The following is a 22854-nucleotide window of genomic DNA, read 5'->3' as shown; positions in this document are numbered from 1 at the left end:
AATGAGATGCCTCGGAAGAAGGGAGAGAGAAAAGAGAATAAGTTGAACAGAAAAAATACAATATTTATTGCATGAAAAAAGACAAAAAGAAGACATAAAATATTAAAAATGCTTGCAATTACCAATGTCAGTTCAGAATACTGACTTAGAAAAACGTGTACATATTTTCTATTGATAAACAGCTTTATTCAAGCCCTTTGAAATTTTTAAAGATAAAAATGTGAGATGCTTCAAAGAGCAGATTTATAATTTTAGTTACCAGTGCTGTATTCACAGCACAACAAATTTATTGCGTATATTTCACAACATTACACATGGATGAGTTTCTGTTGTCTATGACCAGGCCTTCCCTAGTTTATAATAATAATCCTTCTTAGATACATGATCTCACTGTGAATGGAATGCTGTAGTTGATTTTTTTAAATGTGAAAAATGTTCTTGCTGTCTATGTGTTTCATCAACTTGTTGGCATTTATGGAAGAAAAGGATTTCAACTGGTAAAATGTGCCCAAAGGAGTTGTAAAGTTTTAGGCAGGAAGGTAGATTAAAAGTAAAAGCAGGAAAACTGAAAGTCTGGTGTAAACTGCTGGCGAAAACAGTGAACACATGAACTAATATTATTCTAGAAAGAAGAGTAACAATTTGTAACCAATATAAATTTCCATTAATACTTGGAATCACATGTACCATTGCTCAGGACAGACTTGAAATTAGCCTGGTTGTGGAAATAGCTGCATGAAATTGGTACACAATAACAAAAGTAACCCTCTTACATTGTGTCCCATGCTAACCCAAGAGCCTGTGTTATGATTATGCAGAAAAGAGCCAAAAAAATTAGCTAGGGAGTTGGAATATGTTTATTTTTCATGAAATTCAGTTTTCCTGAAAACATCTTACAAATTTGCATGCTGACCATTCCTTGAATTACACAGAATAAGTACAAGGCATGTCTTATTGTCATGATGGTTGGAGATAGAAACAATAATGTCGATTAAATCTCACCAGCCATAATACCATCTAATTATTATTAAGAATTCATTTCCAGACATTTTTTTTTCATTTCCAGACATTTTCACTGCCATTATGCCTTAGATGTTTTAAGCTGCAGTAAGAGATAATATTTGAATAGATAGCTAGCCTTGAAGCCATTCATTTAGTAGATTAAGAAGGTCAAACTATCACCTCTTCTTCGATTTGTAACTGTGAAATGCCTGGAACTACCGTATTTTGAATGGGATCATTTAAGCATGACCCTCTCTTATTTTTTAAAATCTGTTATTAAAGTCACGTGCTGCCTCCCAGTGGGGTTATTTCAGAGAGCACAGAGAAAAAGAAGGCTTCAGGGTATAAATTTGTACATTTGTTCTTTTCTTTTTGCTTCATTCTTTCAACAGCTATTTATTGCCCACCATGTGGCAGGCAAAGTGGGAAGTACTGGGAATACAAAGGAAAATAAGACTTCCTATGCTGGAGACACAAGATGTAGAAAACAAAATAAAATAAGCATCAAAACTCACTTGGGAACTTTCCACCTCAAAATGTCTATGGACATTTTTATGAATATTATGCTTAAGATCAAAAGCATACCAACTCTTCCCCCATCAGTGGAAGGTGCAAGTTGTCTGTTGAGGTAATTTAGTTGTGTGTAGCCATTTAGTTTTATAGCAGTGTTGTCAGATTTTTACATAGTTTTGAGATATTTTATTCACATTATGGGTCCCATCTTACAAGTAAGAGAAAGGTTGTAATGGAAACAAAAGTCAAGATATGTTTTCAAAAAGGAAAGAGCAGAGAAAATGACATGATATGTGTTCTTGTGGGATACATTTTTAAGAGTAGGAATGATTCTGAAGGACAAAGAATGAACCATGTAACCTGTGAAAAGTCTAGCTCTGAAGTGATTGAAGATAGTCCAGGAAATGTGACTGACAAAGTAGAACAATTTTGAGTGAGTGAATAGAAAGTCAGAGTTAGTGTCTGAAGGCCACTGTTGGATCTCTTTATCCAAGAGAAGGTGAGGTTAAGGTCAAGAGCAGCTGACGAAACTTCTGTTGCAGCTCCTGGATGAATGCACAGTTCAAAGTCACATTACCCTCAGCAATCATCAGAGAGGTGAGGCTGGGAGTGTGTGTGCCATGGTTACCCCTACAGTGCCATGGAGATCATCAAGGAGTGTCGTCTATCCCAACAGATGTTCAACACAAATGATAACGTTCTTCTTTTTTTAATAGGTGCACAATGGAATGTTTCAGCAAGAAGGTAAAGTATACCTTGTTTTAAAAATTTGAACAAACATTTTTCTTTTTGCTGTAAATGCATCTTATGTCTGCAAGCTGAAAGCCCTTAGTTACCCTGGACTTACATACTTGGACCTGTGAACCTAACCTGTTTGTGTTCAGGAATTAGTATAATATAATAATTATTCATTCTACTGTCAAAAAATATTTATTGAGTGACTGCTATGTGCCAGGTACTATTCTAGGTCCCTGGGATATAAAAAACAAACAAAAAAACCCCCAAAACAACAACAACAACAACAAAAAAACAAAAACAAAAAAACCCAGAAAACAAAAACAAACTAAAATCTCGGCCCTCATGGAACCTAGTGAGAAGAAACAGAAAAAAGACAATAAAATACTAAACAAGTAAGTTATATACTATGTTAGAAGATGATAAGTGCTACATGGGAAAGGAGAGCTTAGTTAAGGGAGCTTGGAAGTGGATGGGAGAGAGGCAGTTGTGTGTAATTTTAAACAGAATGATCAAGATAGATCTCCCTGAGCAAAGAGTTGGAGGAGGTGAGGAAATGAGCCATGTGGATGTCGGAGGGAAGGGTGTGTCGGGGGAGAGAAAAGCACATGCACAGGCTTCGAGCAGAGGCTGCCTGGTATTTTTGAAGAAGTGCATAGAGGCCAGAGTAGCTGGAGAAGAGGCAGCAAGCAGGAGGGTGGAAGGAGATGAGGTCACCCGGGTGTCAGGTAGCTGGACCATGTAGAGTTTTGTGGGCCATCTTAAAATCTTGGCTTTTACTCTGATAAAGTGGGAGCCTTTATAGAGTTTTGAGCAGAGGAATAGCAAGATCCATGTTATATTTTACAATGATAACTCCAAATGTTGTGCTGAGAATAGGCTGTAGGGCAGCATGTGTAAACACAGGGATTCCAGTTAGAAAGCTTTTATAGTAATCCAGGGGAGAGATGGCAGTAACTGCTAGGGACAAAATTGTGTCTCTTCAAAATTCGTAGATTGAAGCCTTAACACCCCATGGGAGCGTATTAGAGATAAGGCCTTTAAGGAGATGATTAAGGTGAAATGAAGCCGTAAGGGTGAAGCCCTGAACTGATAGAACTGGGCTCCTTACGTAAAAGAAAGAAAGTGTCCTTCCTCCATGCAAGGACACTGTGAAAAGGTGGCCATCTGCAAGTCAGGAAGTGGGCCCTCACCAGAACCTAACCAAGCTGGCACCTGATTTCAGACTTCCAGCCTTCAGGACTGTGAGAAAATAAATTCCTATTGTTAAAGCCACACAATTCATGGTATTTTGTTATGGCAGCTCAAGCTGACTAATACAGTGACCCAGACCAAGTGGGGGGGGTAAGTGGTAAGTAGTTGGGTTCTTTTTTAAAAAATTAATTAATTAATTAATTAATTTTTAGTTGAGTTGGGTGTTTTTTGCTGCACATGGGCTTTCTCTAGTTGCAGCAAGTGGGGGTTACTCTTGGTGGCGGTGCGCGGGCTTCTCATTGCGGTGGCTACTCTTGTTGAGGAGCACAGGCTCTAGGCATGCAGGCTTCAGTAGTTGTGGTGTGTGGGCTCAGCAGTTGTGGCTTGCAGGCTTGGTAGTTGTGGCGCATGGGCTTAATTGCTCCACGGCATGTGGGATCTTCCCGGACCAGGGCTCGAACCCATGTCCCCTGCATTGGTGGGCAGATTCTTAACCACTGTGCCACCAGGGAAGTCCCAGTAGTTGGGTTCTATATTTTTAAAATTTATCCACCAGAATATCCTCTTGAATGGGAAGGAAGGTAGTTAAAGAGTTAAGTTGTGAGCATGTTGAGTTTGCAATGTCTGCTAGGTACTGAAGTGAGGGGTCAATAGGCAGTTAGACCTATGAGTCTGGGGTTTGGGAGAGATATGTAGGCCGGAGAAATATATCTGGGGGCATAGCACTATGTCTCAGTCACTAGACTGGAGGAGATTCCCGAGGGGACGAGTGTAGGACAAGAGAAGAAGGGGACAAAGGGACAAAGTGCTCCCTGAGGCACTCCTACATTAAGAAATTGGGGAGAAGAGGAGGGACCAGTGAAGAAGATTGAGAAGGACTGACCACTGCATCAGCAATGTGAAAGTCATTATGATCTTGACAAGGGCAATACCACAAGTTCAGGGACAGTCTATTTTGTTCACCACTGCATCTTTGGCACATAGCACAATGCCAGTAACCCAGGCAACAAAAATGTGTTCACTAAACAAAAGATATGATGCAGTGATGAAGTCATTGCTATTCTCATTTTATAGATAATATATTAAGACAAAGAATATTAAATAGTAGCTAGTTAACAGAAGATCAGGGATTCAAACTCAGGTCTAGTTTGATGCCAAAGTTCTATGTAATAATAATAATCAATACTTGCTCTGTTCTTTGACATGACAAGAACTATTCTAGTGCTTCCATGTATTATTTTAATAAATTCTCAACATGCCTGGAACTGACAACTATTATTTTTGTCCCATTTTATAGAGGAAGAAACTGAGGCAAAGAAGGCTTAATAACTTATGCAAGACCAGCAGCTTGTAAGTGCTCACACTGGAATTGACCCCAGCCAGTGGTGGCAGAGCAGGCCTCTGAGTCACCCGTTTGACTCCCTGACTAAGTTCATGCTATTCCATTCACTCCTTCAGAGATACAGTTGACAACATGGGGGTTAGGGGTGCTGGCCCTCTTTGCAGTGGAAAATCCAGTAGAAGTTATGGTCGGCCCTCAGTATCCATGGTTGCATTTCCTCAGTATCCTTGATTCCACATCCACAGTTCCAACCACGGATCGTGTAGTACTGCAGTATTTACTATTGAAAAAAATCCACATGTAAGTGGACCTGCGCAGTTCACGCTTGTGTTGTTCAAGGGTCAGCTGCACTGCAATAGTTAGCCAGGGCTGCCATAATGAAGTACCAAGTCTGGGGGGCTTAAACAACAGAAGTTTGCTGTCTCACACTTCTGGAGGTTAGAAGTCCGAGAACCAGGTGTTGGCTGGATTGGTTCCTTCTGAGAGCCATGAGGGAAGGATCTGTTCCAGGCCTCTCTCCTTGGCTTGTAGACAGCCATCTCCTCCCTGTGTATCTTCACATTGCCTCCCTCCAGGCCTGTTGGTGTCCAAGTTTCCTTTTCTTATAAGGACACCAGTCACATTGGTTTAGAACCCACCCTAATGAACTCATTTAAACTTAATTACCTCTTTAAATAAGAGGTAATTAAGTTTACCTCTTATTCCAAATAAGGTCACATTCAGAGGTATTGGGGATTAGGACGTCAACGTATGAGTCTGGCAGGGGTAGTGGGGTACAATTAACCCGTAACAAATAAAAATACTTTCATGAGGTCTCTAAATTCTAGTGTCAGAGAACCACAGATTATTTGCTCTGTCATCTGGGAATTGTGATACTCTGGCCAGTCACTTTACCACACCAAGCCTCAGTGTCCTCAGTATATGGGGTTAATAGGGCATGTATATCCCTATTTTTCCTAAATACTGTTAGATTTCTTTGCTGAATGCCTATATAAGCTATTATTCTCACTAGCCTTGCCAACATTTGGTGTTATTCTCCCTTCTTATGTTTTGCCATTCAGTTGGGTACAATATGGTATCTTGTTTTAATTTGCATTTTTCTCTTTCCAAGTGAATTTAAGCAACTCTTCACGTTCTGCTTTACCATTTGGGCTTTGCTTCTGTAAATTGCTATTTATTTCTTTTGATATTAAAAATTGTTTTCCTGATTTTTAAAAAATTGTTAATATTCATGAGTTTACAAATATGTATCTTCTACTGGCCGACAAACTGTGTCTATTGTATTCCTCGTTGAACAGAAATACAAGTTTTACTGTAGTTGTATTTATCAAGTTTTTTTTTTTTTTTGCTTTATGGTTTTAGTTTTTCATTTTGGGATCTTCTTTAAGAAATCTTTCCCTCTCACAGAACACAAAGATATTCTATACTTTCTTCTATTAGCTTTATAGCTTTCCACATTTCAGTCTTCCATCTGGAGTCTACCATGCAAATGGTGTAAGAATCCAGCTTCATTTTTTTTCCTTCATATAGTAAGCCAGCTTTCTCCCAAAACAATCTATTAAAAACCCATCATGTGGGCTTCCCTGGTGGCGCAGTGGTTGAGAATCTGCCTGCCAATGCAGGGGATACGGGTTCGAGCACTGGTCTGGGAAAATCACATATGCCGCGGAGCAACTAAGCCTGTGTGCCACAACAACTGAGGCTGCGGGTCTGGAGCCTGTGTTCCGCAACAAGAGAGGCCACGATAGTGAGAGACCCACGCACTGCGATGAAGAGTGGTTCCCGCTTGCCGCAACTAGAGAAAGCCCTTGCACAGAAATGAAGACCCAACACAGCCAAAAATAAATGAATAAATAAATTAATTAATTAAAAAAAACCCATCATTTCTCACTGAAAAAATCAAAGAGGAAATAAAGAAAATCTAGAAACAAATGACAATGAAAACATGATGACCCAAAACTTATGGGATGCAGCAAAAGCAGTTCTAAGAGGGAAGCACATAGCAATACAATCCTACCTCAAGAAACAAGAAACACCTCAAATAAACAACCTAACCTTACACCTAAAGCAATTAGAGAAAGAAGAACAAAAAACCCCCAAAGTTAGCAGAAGGGAAGAAATCATAAAGATCAGATCAGAAATAAATGAAGGAAACAATAGCAAAGATCAATAAAACTAAAAGCTGGTTCTTTGAGAAGATAAACAAAATTGATAAACCATTAGCCAGACTCATGAAGAAAAAGTGAGAAGACTCAAATCAATAGAACTAAAAATGAAAAAGGAGAAGTAACAACTGACACTGCAGAAATACAAAGGATCATGAGAGATTACTACAAGCAACTATATGCCAATAAAATGGACAACCTGGAAGAAATGGACAAATTCTTAGAAAAGCATCACCTTTGCAGAATGAACCAGGAAGGAATAGAAAAATATAAACAGACCAATCACAAGCAATGAAATTGACACTGTGATTAAAAATCTTCCAACAACAAAAGCCCAGGACCAGATGGCTTCACAGGTGAATTCTATCAAACATTTAGAGAAGAGCTAACACCTATCCTTCTCAAACTCTTCCAAAATATAGCAGAGGGAGGAACACTCCTAAACTCATTCTATGAGGCCACCATCACCCTGATACCAAAACCAGACAAAGATGTCACAAAGAAAGAAAACTACAGGCCAGTATCACTGATGAACACAGTTGCAAATATCCTCAACAAAATACTAGCAAACAGAACCCAAGAGCACATTAAAAGGATCATACAGCATGATCAAGAGGGGTTTATCCCAGGAATGCAAGGATTAACCAACATATGCAAATCAATCAACGTGATACACCATATTAACAAACTGAAGGATAAAAACCACATGATCATCTCAATAGATGCAGAAAAAGCTTTCAACAAAATTCAACACCCATTTATGATAAAAACCCTCCAGAAAGTAGGCATAGAGGGAACTTACCTCAACATAGTAAAGGCCATATATGACAAACCCAGAGCCAACATCATTCTCAATGGTGAAAAACTGAAACCTTTTCCACTAAGATCAGGAACAAGACAAGGTTGCCCACTCTCACCACTATTATTCAACATAGTTTTGGAAGTGTTAGCCACAGCAATCAGAGAAGAAAAAGAAATAAAAGGAATCCAAATCAGAAAACAAGAAGTAAAGCTGTCACTGTTTGCAGATGACATGATACTATACATAGAGAATCCTAAAGACTCTACCAGAAAACTACTAGAGCTAATCAATGAATTGGGTAAAGTAGCAGGATACCAAATTAATGCACAGAAATCTCTTGCATTCCTATACACTAATGATGAAAAATCTGAAAGAAAAAGTAACCATTTATTATTGCAACAAAAAGAATAAAATACCTAGGAATAAACCTATCTAAGGAGACAAAAGACCTGTATGCCAAAAACTATAAGACACTGCTGAAAGAAATTAAAGATGATACAAACAGATGGAGAGATATACCATGTTCTTGGATTGGTAGAATCAACAATGTGAAAATGACTATACTACCCAAAGCAATCCACAGATTCAATGCAATCCCTATCAAACTACCAATGGCATTTTTCACAGAACTAGAACAAAAAATTTCACAATTTGTATGGAAACACAAAAGACCCCGAATAGCCAAAGCAATCTTGAGAAAGAAAAACGGAGCTGGAGGAATCAGACTCCCTGACTTCAGACTATATTACAAAGCTACAGTAATCAAGACAGTATGGTACTGGCACAAAAACAGAAATATAGATCTTTGGAACAGGATAGAAAGCCCAGAAATAAACCCACGCACATATGGTCACCTTATTTTTGATAAAGGAGGCAAGAATATACAATGGAGAAAAGACAGCCTCTTCAATAAGTGGTGCTGGGAAAACTGGACAGCTACGTGTAAAAGAATGAAATTAGAACACTCCCTAACACCATACACAAAAATAAACTCAAAATGGATTAAAGACCTAAATGTAAGGCCAGACACTATAAAACTCTTAGAGGAAAACATAGGCAGAACACTCTGTGACATAAATCACAGCAAGATCCTTTTTGACCCACCTCCTAGAGAAATGGAAATAAAAACAAAAATAAACAAATGGGACCTAATGAAACTTAAAAGTTTTGCACAGCAAAGGAAACCATAAATAAGACTAAAAGACAACCCTCAGAATGGGAGAAAATATTTGCAAATGAAGCAACTGACAAAGGATTACTATCCAAAATTTACAAGCAGCTCATGCAGCTCAATATCAATCCAAACAGCCCAATCCAAAAATGGGCAGAAGACCTAAATAGACATTTCTCCTAAGAAGATATACAGATTGCCAACAGACACATGAAAGGATGCTCAACATCACTAATCATCAGAGAAATGCAAATCAAAACTACATTGAGGGGGCTTCCCTGGTGACGCAGTGGTTGAGAATCTGCCTGCCAATGCAGGGGACACGGGTTCGAGACCTGGTCTGGGAAGATCCCAAATGCCGCGGAGCAACTGGGCCCGTGAGCCACAACTACTGAGCCTGCGCGTCTGGAGCCTGTGTTCTGCAACAAGAGAGGCTGCGATAGTGAGAGGCCCTCGCACTGCGATGAAGAGTGGCCCCCGCTCGCCACAACTATAGAAAGCCCTTGCACAGAAATGAAGACCCAACACAGCCAAAAATAAATAAATAAATTTATTAAAAAAAAAAAAAACTACAGTGAGGTATCACCTCACACCAGTCAGAATGGCCATCATCAAAAAATCTACAAACAATAAATGCTGGAGAGGGTGTGGAGAATAGGGAACCCTCTTGCACTGTTGGTGGGTATGTAAAAACTAAAAATAGAACTACCATATGACTCAGCAATCCCACTACTGGGCATATACCCTGAGAAAACCACAATTGAAAAAGAGTCATGTACCACAATGTTGATTGCAGCTCTATTTACGATAGCCAGGACATGGAAGCAACCTAAGTGTCCATCAACAGATGAATGGATAAAGAAGATGTGGCACATATATACAATGGAATATTACTCAGCCATAAAAAGAAATGAAACTGAGTTATTTGTAGTGAGGTGGATGGAGTTAGAGTCTGTCATACAGAGTGAAGTAAGTCAGAAAGAGGAAAACAAATACTGTATGCTAACACATATATATGGAATCTAAAAAAAAAAGAGAAAAAACTGGTTCTGAAGAACGTAGGGGCAGGACAGGAATAAAGACACAGACGTAGAGAATGGACTTGAGGACATGGGGAGGGGGAAGGGTAAGCTGGGACGAAGTGAGACAGTGGCATGGACATATATACATTACCAAATGTAAAATAGCTAGCTAGTGGGAAGCAGCCGCATAGCACAGGGAGATCAGCTCAGTGCTTTGTGACCACCTAGAGAGGTGGGATAGGGAGGGTGGGAGGGAGACGCAAGAGGGAGGAGATATGGGGATGTATGTATATGTATAGCTGATTCACTTTGTTATAAAGCAGAAACTAACACACCATTGTAAAGCAATTATACTCCAATAAAGATGTTAAAAAAAAAAAACCCATCATTTCTCCTTGCCCATATATTATGTTCTATATATTCATAGGTCTACTTCTAAAGTTTCTATGTATTCCATTGCTCTATTTGTCTATTTCTACACCTATTTGTTTATTCCTGTATTTATTATTATTTTTACTTACTACAGCTTTGTGGTATATCCTAATATCTGATAGAGTAAATTCCTCCTCTATGCTCACTCTTCAAAGTTAACTTACTCAGAATTACAAAGTTAAGTTACTCAGAATTCTTTCCCTATTTATAAAATTTAGAAATGGTTTGTTGAGTTTCTCAAAACATACAAATAGGTTTTGATTGAGATATGTTGCATTTGTAGATTAATTTGAGAAATATTGATATGTTTTTGTGTTAAGCAGTTTCATCTATGAATTATTTCACCATTAATTCAAATCTTCCTTAACAGGAATGCCTTTACCTGGGATCACATTCACAGGGCACTTTTCACAAAGATGCCAATGAAGGGTTATGTACAAAGATGTTCCACGTGGCACTGCATACCTTGGCAGGGAGTGAAAACCAATCTGGGTGTTCATCCCTTGGGGAATGGATAAGAGCACGAGTGATGGATGTATATTAAGGACTACTATGCAGCAGTAAGAAGCAAAGAGCTAGATATCCATAGTCACATGAGTAAATATAAAAAAATAAAACTATTGAATGAGATTGAGAAAACAAAATGAGATTTATAGCACAGTACCATTCATGTAAGTCAAAAATGCATATCTTTGTTAAGTACTTGTTCTGTAATTTTTTATGAGAGTCAGTCAGGTGAAGTCACAAAAGGAGTCAGAGGACGGGTTAATGAAAACAGTTTATTATACTCACAGGTCCTAGAGGCAAGATACACAACATGCCACACAGGACCATGTGGAAAAATGCCAGTGTGGTCAAGAGGCAGAAGACGGGAGCAAGGGAGAGCCAGGGGCCTTTATTGGGGTTTCCCAGGGAAAGGCAAAGCGGTGCAGGGGAAACAGCTCAGGTCTGGCCTGGTCTGAATAATTTCAGGGGGCTCTAAGCTATAGGAGAGGCCCCTAGTTGCCTGGTACTTGGCACTGGGATGATTAGGGCAGAGAAATACTGCCTCCTGGGATGTGTGGGGGCCCAGAGAGAACGGGTCAGGATGCCAGCTGGTTAGTTTGCATATTAAAGGCATGCTCCCTGCTGAGTCCTTGACTATCTTTAATAACTGGCTAGCCCTGGGGCGGGGGGCAGCCTCTCCCCAGCCAGAAAGGTTTTTGAAGATGTCAACACATCATAATACACAGAAAATTAAAAATATATATAATATAGTATTTAAGTATGTATATTCTTGTAGTATATTTAGTATTTTGTGCATCAGAGTGGGTGCCTATTGGGAGATGAGAGTGGGAGTGAGGATGGGGAAGAAGGGGGCAATCAGGCAAACAAGGGGTCCTACTCATATTAGTGATGACAATGTGCTAAGAAATGAGGAATAGTTTCAACTCATCTCGGCTCCTGAGAGAAGTAAGATAATAAACGAGATGAATGGGGATAATAAAAGTATCTTCTCTACTTAACCCCCAGGGTTTTTATGAGATTCATATGGATATTGTATGTGATGTATCTATTAAGCACAACTTAATATTAGCTATTATTGTGGTTTAATTTAGGAACATGGCCAATGCCATTTCTCAAGCTTCTCTCTCTTTGGAGGGAAGCTGTGTCTCATCCAGATATTGTTGGGGGCTTTACTTTGATTCAGATGGCAATAGAGCTTATCAAAAGGAGGAAACAGGCCAGGCAACATCATTTTTAACTGCACATAAGCGGCTCAAGTAGTATAGGTTGGAATCATTGAATAAATTCATCACATTTAAAATGACTTGTTCATTGCCTTTCCCACCAGATTATTTCTGTGTGGTTCACCACCTACTCATTGGTCAATAAACATTTATTTCAAATGAAGCAATGAATGTAATCTTTTCCATTTTTTCCAAGAAAAGATTACCATGTGGCTTTAAGTTTACTTGAAAAATGAGATTCTCTAGAGAAGACCAACCCTACAGTTAGTCACCTTTATATGCCTAACATGTGGCACGAAGTGGAAGCTTAATAAACCTTGAATAAATGAATAAGTGGAAGAATATAATGTGGCCTAACTACTGCGTTAGACGCCACCAGTGGGTTCAAGTGGAGGGCTCTGGGATCCATCAAAATTCTGGTTCATGATATCACTGTAATTTTGGTTTGAGGCAAAAGAGAGACTCTTCAGTCTTCAGTCTTAGGCTTGACCTACCATTTGAACTACTGGCCTTAGAGATAAGAAGCCCGGATATCATGTCACATTATCCTGGGAAAGTAATTTAATCTCAGGCTTCTATTTCCATTTTAAGGATATGAGAGCAGCACATCTGTTCAAACACTCTTTGAAAGTTGCCAAAGCCTGTTTCCAACAAGAAAGACGTCATTGTAAATACCTGCTCTTACCCATGGATGGGAAACAGAAGGTTCTGGTGAATGAGTCGAAGAGTTTCATTGATGCAAGTTACACGTAGATAGCCAATTTTCAGAGAATGAGAATTTTTGACTGTAAACAAAAGCCTGTTTTGCCACTTGCTGATTCTGTAGCTTTGGAGCCTCAACCTCTCTAAGCATGTTTCTTCATTTGTAAGATGAAGATGCTAACAGTATCTCTCTTATAGAACAGGGGTCAGCAAATATTTCTGTCAAATGCCATATAGCAGATATTTTCCACTTTGCAGACCCTGCATTTCTATTGCAACTACTCAACTCTGCCATTATGGTGTCAAAGCAGCCAGATCCATTTCACCTGCCTTCGCTAATCAAGGTTGTTTTAAGACTTGCATGTCTTCCAAGCGGTGCATAACCTAAACAATAAGATGTTTGCCCAAGTTATTGTTTAGGAACTTGGAGTCAGCTGCATCTAATTCGAGCTCAGCTGGTTAAGGCTGGATAGGACCACTGACCCTTCAACTGGGCAGACGTTAGTGTCCAATCAGTGACCTTTTAACGTCAAAGGGCCCAAAACTCCACCCTCAGAATGTGCAGAGGGCTGTGGGCTAGAAACGTCTGCGTGGAACAACAATTACTGCATCTTTTCCCAATCACCTTTCCTCACCCTCCCCGCACTCCCCACGCCTCATACCACCCTGCTTCTTTATTCTTTGTCTCATAAACTCCCGATCCCCTTGCCTTTGAGGAGGTGGATTTGAGATTTGTTCTCCTATCTCCTCGCTTGGCTGCCTTGCGAATGAACCCTCTTTGCTGCAAACCTCAGCGTATTAGCGTTTTGGCTTGTTGTGCGTCAGGCAAAATGAACCTGTTTTGGAAACTGTGATAGAGAGCTTCTTGGAGAGTTGGAGATGGAGCTAAATTCTGAAGGAGGAAAAGAAGGAAGCCAGAGTGTAAGACGAGCATTCCAGACAAGGATACCCCATGGGGAAGCAACGTGAGGCAATGGCTGGAGGCAAGGCAGAGCACCGAGGGATTATAAATATGGAAGGTGGGAATGGCCCAAGAGTAGGATGCAAGCAGGATAGTGGGGAAGACGGAATAGAGAAGAAGGCAAGAGTCTGTGGACCCTTTTTGCCATACTCATGATTTAGGACTGTATCCTAATCCTTAAATTGTTCCTTGACCTATAAGTCTCAGCTATTTCATAGCAAAATGGTAAGAATGATGTCTACCTAGTAGGATTAATGCTGGGGAGATTAAATGACATAATGTATTAGGTCCTCAATATACTTCAGCATATGCTTTATACTATTGAAATTAATCTATTCAAAAAATTGTTTTGAGATAACTTTCAAGTGAAAGGTATATGTTTTTCCAAAAAAGCACTGCAAATTCAAACACAATGCTGCATTTGATAGCCACTAAGTTTTCAGAGTTTTTCTACTAGTTGAAGACCCATTTCAGGAAGGAGAATCACCTATACATTCTGGTCCCTGGCAAGGATGAAGACAATGGAAAATAAGTGGGAGTTAGGGTTAGGAGGCGGCCTCCTAAATGGCCTCTGCCTTGCAAGACTGCTTGGAATCTGTTCATTTGCTATTTAATAAAAAAGGCTCCAATAGAGGATCCATTCTGAATATTTTGTTTGAGAGTCCCTGTTTCTAATTTTGAAATATATCAAGATAATTACTACTTAAATGTATTTGTTAGTAAAAAAAAAAATCTTTCCTTATGTGTTGCTAAAACTATTTTCGTGTTTTTGTTACCTTTTAATTTGTTTTTATACTTCATCAACAAAATAAGAGTGATCTTTAATTCTTCAGATTGGGCCATGTTCTGATTCTATATATATGACTTTCTAATTTGCTTTGAAAGGGAAGAAGTAAATGAAAATTATGCAAGTAGGGATGATAGTTTAGTTTTTGGATAAAAACAGTGCTTTTTAAATCATGGGACCAGGATTTATGTCAGATTATTATTATAATATTTACTTCTAAAAAGTTGAATTTAAGCTAACAATTATTTTAAAATAATTTTAAAAAACTCTTACACTTAAATCTTGGAAATAGCAGCCAAAATGACTTAGGATCAGAAGCAAAAGCTATAGAGGTTAATTATTCTCCCAGCTTTACTCCTGATGTACACTGAGATTGCTACTCCTTTATATTTCCTATCTGTAAAAGAGAGAAATTGTACAGTACTTGTAATCCACAATCATCCAGGGTTGAAAAGTGGAATTTTGAGTAAGTGTATTAATACATTCTGAGAGCAGAACAATTTGGTTTCAGAATTCGAACGCAAGTCTCTTCCAGTTCTTCTGGTCTCTGTTCCAACAGACACACCAGCTCCTGCTTCCCAATCATGGGGATTAATATGCTACATCTTTCTTTCTTTTTTAAAAAATATTTATTTATTTATTTAATTTATTTATTTTTGGCTGCGTTGGGTCTTCGTTGCTGCGTGCAGGCTTTCTCTAGTTGTGGCGAGCGGGGGCTACTCTTTGTTGCGGTGCGCGGGCTTCTCATTGCGATGGCTTCTCTTGTTGCGGAGCACGGGCTCTAGGCACGCCGGCTTCAGTAGTTGTGGCTCGTGGGCTCTAGAGCGCAGGCTCAGTAGTTGCTCCGCGGCATGTGGGAACTTCCTGGACCAGGGCTTGAACCCGTGTCCCCGGCATTGGCAGGTGGATTCTTAACCACTGCGCCACCAGGGAAGCCCTGTTACATCTTTCAATCGTGTAGAAACTTTTAAGAAGGAAAGTCTATAATATAAATTAATTGACCTCTGCATTGGATAATTTGTTTGGTTTTCTTCCTGATGGCAGTCAAAAAAAATGCCATGAAAGTATTAAAAATTAATTCATCTTTTTTAGGAGAGCAAATGCAATATGTAGCAAGAGCCAAAAAATGTACTTATTATCCTTTGACCCACTAATTATACTTTGGGGAAGAAAACAATCAGAGACTTCTTATATAGTAAAAAATTTAAAAAGTGGAAACAAACTTAAAATCGTTAATGATTGGGGAACGGTTAGCTAACCCAGAATTATAAGCTGACAAAATATTGTATTATGCAACCATTTAAAAGGATATGCACAAAGACTATGAAAATACATTACAAAATTTATTTAAAATAATGCTAAATGCATTGTATATGTACATATTGATTACAAAAATGCAAAAACGATGTATTCATATAATATTGAGGAGAAGAATTCAGGAGTCAATTAAGAAGTCATTTCTGGTCTACATTGCATATGACCTTCTTTTCAGTAGATGCTTTTTTGGGGTAGTCTCTGAAATAGTAAAAAATGCTGCTATGATCAACTTATCACTAAAATTTCCTTGTTCTTTTTCTCTTTCTTCTTTTTCTTGGTGCACAACACAGTGATTTAGTATTTCTGTACATTTCCAAATGATCACCACGATAAATCTAGTTACCATTTTTTCTCTTTCTTTTAAAAAATATGGCGCCCAAAGATGACCTAAACCTTGTACTTGCCCATTTTTCTCCCTTTTTATGTCCCAAAGGAAATGCGTTTTTTTCCTCCTGAAAAATATTATGAACCTGTTTATTCAATAATTGAGTTTGTTAATGGGCATCCAGTCACTCACTCTTTGGTGCGCCCACGAGGCTCTTTCCGCCGGAACTCATGGCTACTTAAAGAAGACACACTGCCCCTCTTCTTCAGTACATGAGCCGTTCTGTCTTTAGCAATGTCTGACATCATCATAACCTATGGAAGAAAACTTTTGTAACATACTGAACAAAAGATCTGAAAATTGGGCTTCCCTGGTGGCGCAGTGGTTGAGAGTCTGCCTGCTAATGCGGGGGACACGGGTTCGAGCCCTGGTCTGGGAGGATCCCACATGCCGCGGAGCAACTGGGCCCGTGAGCCACAACTACTGAGCCTGCGCGTCTGGAGCCTGTGCTCCGCAACAAGAGAGGCCGCGATAGTGAGAGGCCTGCGCACCGCGATGAAGAGTGGCCCCCACTCGCCGCAACTGGAGAAAGCCCTCGCACAGAAACGAAGACCCAACACAGCCAAAAATAAATAATAAATTAAATAATTAATTAAAAAAAAATCTGAAAATATTTTAGTATAACACAGAGACTCATTCTAAATGAAGTACACAGATACTTTTTTTTTAAAGCATTTTTGAATAGGGAAGTGGGGTTTCCTTGAGTGATTTTTAGTATATGTTGTTATTCTGGTCAGTATAACTGGAAATATGATAACTCTTTTTAAAAATATTTCAGAATTTATTTATAAGAAGTAGAGACTTCCTTTTTTGTTTTATTTTTATTTTTTTGGCTGCACTGCGTGGTATGCGGGATCTTAGTTCCCTGACCAGGGATGGAACCCGCACCCCCTGCAGTGGAAACACGGAGTCTTAACCACTGGACCGCCAGGGAAGTCCCATCTGATAACTTTTACTTATGCAATAGCATACTTAATTCACACAAGCATATATTAAGCTGCAACAAAAATACTTAACTGCAGAAGAGGTTAAAGTCACTGAGAAATGATAGCCATATGTAGAAGAACGATATTATCCTACACCAGAAAACAATATTTTTATTGCCCCCCCAAAGTTAATCTCAATGATATTTTGCTAATTAACATTTGTTGTTGCTGCTATTACTTTAAAAATTAAGATGAGCTGCTTCTCCAAAGGGTATTTTTTTTTTCAAGCAACAGTGATCTACTTTGTAAAGAGCAAATAGAACTTTTTTTTTAATAAACCACTTAATTGAGATAATATATCACACAATTATCCCATTTAAAGTACACAATTCAATGGTTTTTAGTATATTCATAGACTTGTGCACCCAACACCAGCACCAATTTTAGAACATTTTCATCAACACAAGAGATAATCCCACCCCCCCATAAGCAGTCTTTCCTCATTCCTGTCACCCCAGTCCCTGGTCACCACTGCTCTGCTTTCTGTCTCCATGGATTTACCTCTTTGGGTCATTTCATAGAAATGGAATCATTCAATATGCAAACAGAACTTTTAATGAAGTAATTTATTGGAAAACCTACCTCCTCTCACAAATGCTTGTGAAAAAGCTGGTAGTAGGAATGGACTTCCCAGAACTTGACTATAACTCTACTGCCCTATTGTCTACATACAAGTTTAGACATTCACTGGAATTATTTTATAATCTGTCAATCTGAGAGCCCTAACAGGGAGACACTGTACTAGGCACTAAAATAGAACTAAAACAGTCCCTGCCTTCAAAGAGCTGGCAGTTGAAGTGGGTAGGGCAGACAGGAACACAGCCTAAAGCCCCAGTGTGATCAGTGTCAGGGCAGACAGAGGCAAAGGGTACTGAAGGGCACACAAATACAGCAGAGGTACTGTGTGTTAGGAAGCGAGGCAGTGTGGGGTGCGTGTGATTGTGGACCTGTGTGTGAGAGCGTGTGTACATGGGTGTGAGCATCTCTATGTGAGCATATGTCTCTGTGGGCATGTGCTTGTGTGTATGAGCATGAGTGTGTCCCCATGAGTGTGTGAGGCTGTGTGTATGAGTGAGTGTCTGTGTACATGAATGTGTGTGCCTGTGTGAGTGCCCACGTGAGCATCTCTTTGTGTGTACCTGTGTGTATGAGTGATTATCTGTATACCTGAGTGTGTGCCTTTGTATGTCGGTGTGTGCACCTTTGTGTGTAATGTGTCTGTGCACTGAAGGCATGTGTGCTTGTGTGTTTGAGTGTGTCTGTGTACATGACTGTGTCTGTGTGAGCGTGTATATGTGTGGACAAGACATACTGATCCTGTTTAAGTGGGTCATTCAGGTTCCAACCTTAAAGTGACACAGATAGACCTCGGTCTGCTCACCTGTTTCCAAAGCTGCCCCGCAGGCCAGAATTGGGACCTGGAGGTCCAGAGGGGCTGAGGCCGCCGGTGTCGCCAGACCTCAGGCAGACTGCTCAGAACTCATGCTGCTCCACGATCCGACCGGGCTGGCCAGCTCTGCACTGGGCGTCACTGTAAAGCCGAGGCACACAGGCGGGCAGGGAACAAAAGGCCAGGACCCGCTTCCAGTTCCAAAAACTGGGGCCACTTTTTTCTTATTTCTTGGAGGGAGGAGGAATAAGGCATTAGAGAGAGAGGTCATGGACAAGGCAGGCAGGCCATTTTCTAACACAGGGCCCTCCCCCCTTAGGCCCCTCGATCCTCGAACTTGCCTTTTGCCTCAGTCAATCTTCTCTGCTCCTGCCCAGACGCGCTGCGGAGAGGGCGCACTTATCTAAGGTAGTGCTGGAGATGCAGACGCGTCTCGGCCGGGGGCCTCCCAGACCACGGGCTCCTCCGCTGCCGGGACCAGCGCGGGGCGAGGAGGCTTCCGTCTGCCCGCGAATGCCCGCGCACTCCCCCTGGACTCCGCGGCCCGTCTCCAAGGTGACCTTCTCAAACAGAGTCCTTGGCCCGCCCCAGGCAGACATAGTAGTTGCGTAGTCCTGTGATCCGCCTAAGGAAGTGGAGGATCTCCTCGTCACTGCCCAGAGGGGGCTGCCCTGAGCCTGGCTGTGCCTTGGGGTGGCCGCGAGCTGGAGAGAAGCCGAGTCATTCTATAGCGAGGGGGACGTCTGGGAACTCAAGGGGCAGCCCTGGGAGCCCTCATCAGTTTCCTTTTGCAGATGTCAGGGGCAGGAGTGGGAAATGCTGCCGGTTCCTAGGACGGGAAATGCGAGGTACAGAGAGAAAGGAAAGCACTCCCTTCCCTTCCCCCGACCCCTGATGCTGCCTTCCACCACCCCAAGGCACAGATGGTTGATAATAGAGCTCACATTTACCAGGTACTGGCAAACAGTTTTAGTTTTATCTAGTCCTCCCAATAACTCTTTCAAGAAAGCATTGTTAGGACTTCCCTGGTGGCGCAGTGGTTAAGAATCCGCCTGCCAATGCTGGGGACACGGGTTCGAGCCCTGGTCCCGGAAGATCCTACATGCCAAGGAGCAACTAAGCCCGTGCGCCTAACTACTGAGCCCGCGCTCTAGAGCCCGTGAGCCACAACTACTGAGCCCATGTGCCACAACTACTGAAGCCCGAGTGCCTAGATCCCAGGTTTCGCTACAAAATAATGCACCACAACCAAGAGTAGCCCCCGCTCGCTCCAACTAGAGAAAGCCCACGCGCAGCAAGGAAGACCCAACGCAGCCAAAAATAAATAAATAAATAAAGCAAATTAAAAAAAAAAAAAAAAAAGAAAGCGTTGTTAGTCCTTTACAGATTTAGAGAGTTGAGATTCTGAGATATTGAATAATATGCCCAGGGCCTCTTGGAACTCATAGGCTTATCTTTTGGGCATTACAAACTTTCACGTTACACTTTCCTTGACACCAGTCTCCCCAATCCTTAAAGTTTAAGATTTGAAATGGAGACTGTTTGGGGTTGAGAACCCACCTGACATAACTAATAGCCCCTTCCTCCTTAATAACTATCCCTCTTCTAACCCCAGAGCCCTTCCCCCAACCCAAAGCAAACAAAACCAGACCCTGAAGGGACCTTCATATAGTGGGCAATCATTGGAGATAGAAAAAGATGGTGCCCTAAGCACTTAGCTTGGTGCATGTCCATTAATGAGTGCTCAGTGCAGCTAGAATTGGCTGTCAATAGCAATACATCTGGATAATGGTAGAGCGCATAAGGATTAGGATAGCATTGGAGAAAGAGCATTAGCATTTTCTGGCCCGTCTCAATCCCTATTCACATAAAAATAAGAACAGGAAAGGATTGTTGACTATTTACTATATAATAGTTAGGAATTGTTAGGTGACTGATAAATATTATCTCATTTAATCTGTTCAGTGACCCTAGGATAAGGGGATAGTAACTCTGTTTTTTTTTAAGATAAGGAAATGAAGAATCATTGAGTAACATGCTCAAGACTATAGTTAAATTATAGAATTAGATTTGTCCAACTCTAAAGCCCTTGCACCATGCCAGACCTTCTGCCTACCATGCCCACCCTAAATATGCAACGAAGTTTTCCAGAAATGTGGTCAAACTTTAAGAGGCTGGTAATAAAAGAGGTTCACAACTCAACTTATTTTTATGTTTTTCATTTATTTTCCAGAAAAAAATCACATTTAAATAGTAACTTACTTATATATTTGATCTTGTTCTCAAGTATAATTAAACTTTGTCCTTCAATGGGAACCCTAGTTGCAGTAACGTGCCATGATAAATAATTGCATATTCAGGATTCTGTGAAATGGGTGATTGAGAAAATTATGAAGGAAAAAACACCTGTAAAAATCATTATTTACAAAAAATGATATCCACACCTTTTCTCATTTATAAGGCAAGTAACATTAAAATGTTCTCATGATTATCTTCAAGAAGTCAATATTACACATTCATATCACCATTGTTCATCAGAGAGCTTTGGGAAGTTCTGTGAAGGAACAAACCCTTGCTTCATTTTGCTGGTTTTTTTCTTGAGCACGGCACATAAGCAGTAAAGATTTCATCACAGCTACGAGAATTAAGTATTCTCTATTGAATTACACATGTAGGAAAAAGAGCCAGCCATCAACATTTTAACTAATTTTAAAAGTATATTTGAGTATTTTACCCCAGAGTTGTTTTTTTTTTAATAAATATTTTATGCTCAAGGTATTTTGTGAAAATATGTACTCCATCCAAGGTCATAAAGACATTGCTTACTTTTGCTACAAAGATCATGGAGGACTCTAAATAAAAGCTACCACCAACTCAAAGTATACACTGACAGCATTTTCTTTAAGAAAGACAGCTGACTGAATTTTATTACCTTTAGAAATACAACAAAATTTCTCTGAGATTCTTTTCCTAGTTTCTCTTATTGTTAAAAGTACAAAACAAACAAACAAAAAATCAATGCCTTCCATTGCCATTTAGTAGGCACAAAATTAACATTTGATCATTTCATTCATACAGATCTTTTCCTATGCAAAGTGAAAAAAAATCCTTTGTATATTGAAACCCAATACTCTTCAAACAGTTTTAAAAGCCAGCTCTACAAATAACTGCTTGGCCTGTAGCGAAGTCCTACTTATACATGAGATTAGCATATCATACCAACACTTGGCTTTTTCAAGAAAAATTATTCAGCGGCAATTTTCTAACTCCCTTAGACTGAGAGAGAGACACAGGAAGAGAGAGAAAACAGGGGCCAGTCTCTCTCACGCATATCCATTTAACAAAGCAAGAGCTAAATACTGAGCTGCAAAACCACAGCTATAAAAATTATCGTCCTATCATCTCATAAGGAAAAGAAAAAACCTGGCTTTGGACCTTGATCCCAGTGATAGCCATTTGGTGTATTTTTAAAAAAATATTTTAAAGTAATGATGTATGAATAACACTAAAATTTGTTTTGCCAAAAGAAAAGAAAAGAAACTGTCATTGAAGTAATATACAACTGAACAAATGAGATGGAATTAACATTGCATGATATACTCATTCAATGGAATGTTTTAAAATGATAAGTGGCTTATGATTCATCAAGCTGATTCAGAAACTCTGAATGAATTAAAAATTGAACTATACTTAGAGAAATGTAAAGTGATTCAGCTCTACTCTTTTCTGTCTGATAACAGACAGTTTACCCAGGAATTATTAAAGGAACTTTGTTGATTTTTTGTGAAAACAATTGATTTGCAAAATAAAGCAAAGCAAAAAAGAACTGTGTAATGCTCATTAATAGAGTGTAGAGTCCTGCAAAATCTATACTTAATAGTGCATTTTTCTTGGGTTTAACTGAAATGTTTTTCGTATAATTTCTAACAAGATTATGTAAAAATGCAGTAAGCATCAATCCATCATGATTCAATTTCTTAAAGTGTTTAGATAAAGTATTACCAAAGATTGTTCACTAGTATTAATTCTACTCTGTAAAGAAATTCGGACCATCTTCAACAGATAGCAGCATGATGTGATGGCCATAAATGCAGATCCTAAAAATAATGCTTAAAAATTTAAAATAGTAAAATAATTTTATTGTTTTGTTTTGAATACTTTAGGTGATAAAGTTAAATTCACTAAGATATACTTATGAAATTTAAAGTAGACACTAAA

General features: G+C 39.6%; 1 protein-coding gene across 1 annotated transcript in view; it reads right to left on the bottom strand.

Annotated features, from left to right (window-relative positions):
• The window catches only part of DYNLT5 (dynein light chain Tctex-type family member 5), a 32425-nt gene extending 13561 nt beyond the window's left edge, over nt 1-18864 (bottom strand). The window contains exons 1-2 of the mRNA XM_059899220.1: nt 18628-18864; nt 16393-16514 (exon numbers count right to left, since the gene is read on the bottom strand). Coding sequence (XP_059755203.1) covers nt 16393-16511 — 119 coding nt within the window. The 5' untranslated portion in view covers nt 16512-16514; nt 18628-18864. The remainder of the gene's footprint in view (nt 1-16392; nt 16515-18627) is intronic.
• Between the last annotated feature and the right edge of the window lie 3990 nt (nt 18865-22854).

The sequence above is a fragment of the Balaenoptera ricei genome, chromosome 1 (assembly GCF_028023285.1).
Source record: "Balaenoptera ricei isolate mBalRic1 chromosome 1, mBalRic1.hap2, whole genome shotgun sequence".
In the NCBI taxonomy this organism is placed as follows: Eukaryota; Metazoa; Chordata; class Mammalia; order Artiodactyla; family Balaenopteridae; genus Balaenoptera; species Balaenoptera ricei.
The sequence above is the reverse complement of the archived record's forward strand: the minus strand, read 5'-3'. Positions and strand labels throughout refer to the sequence as shown.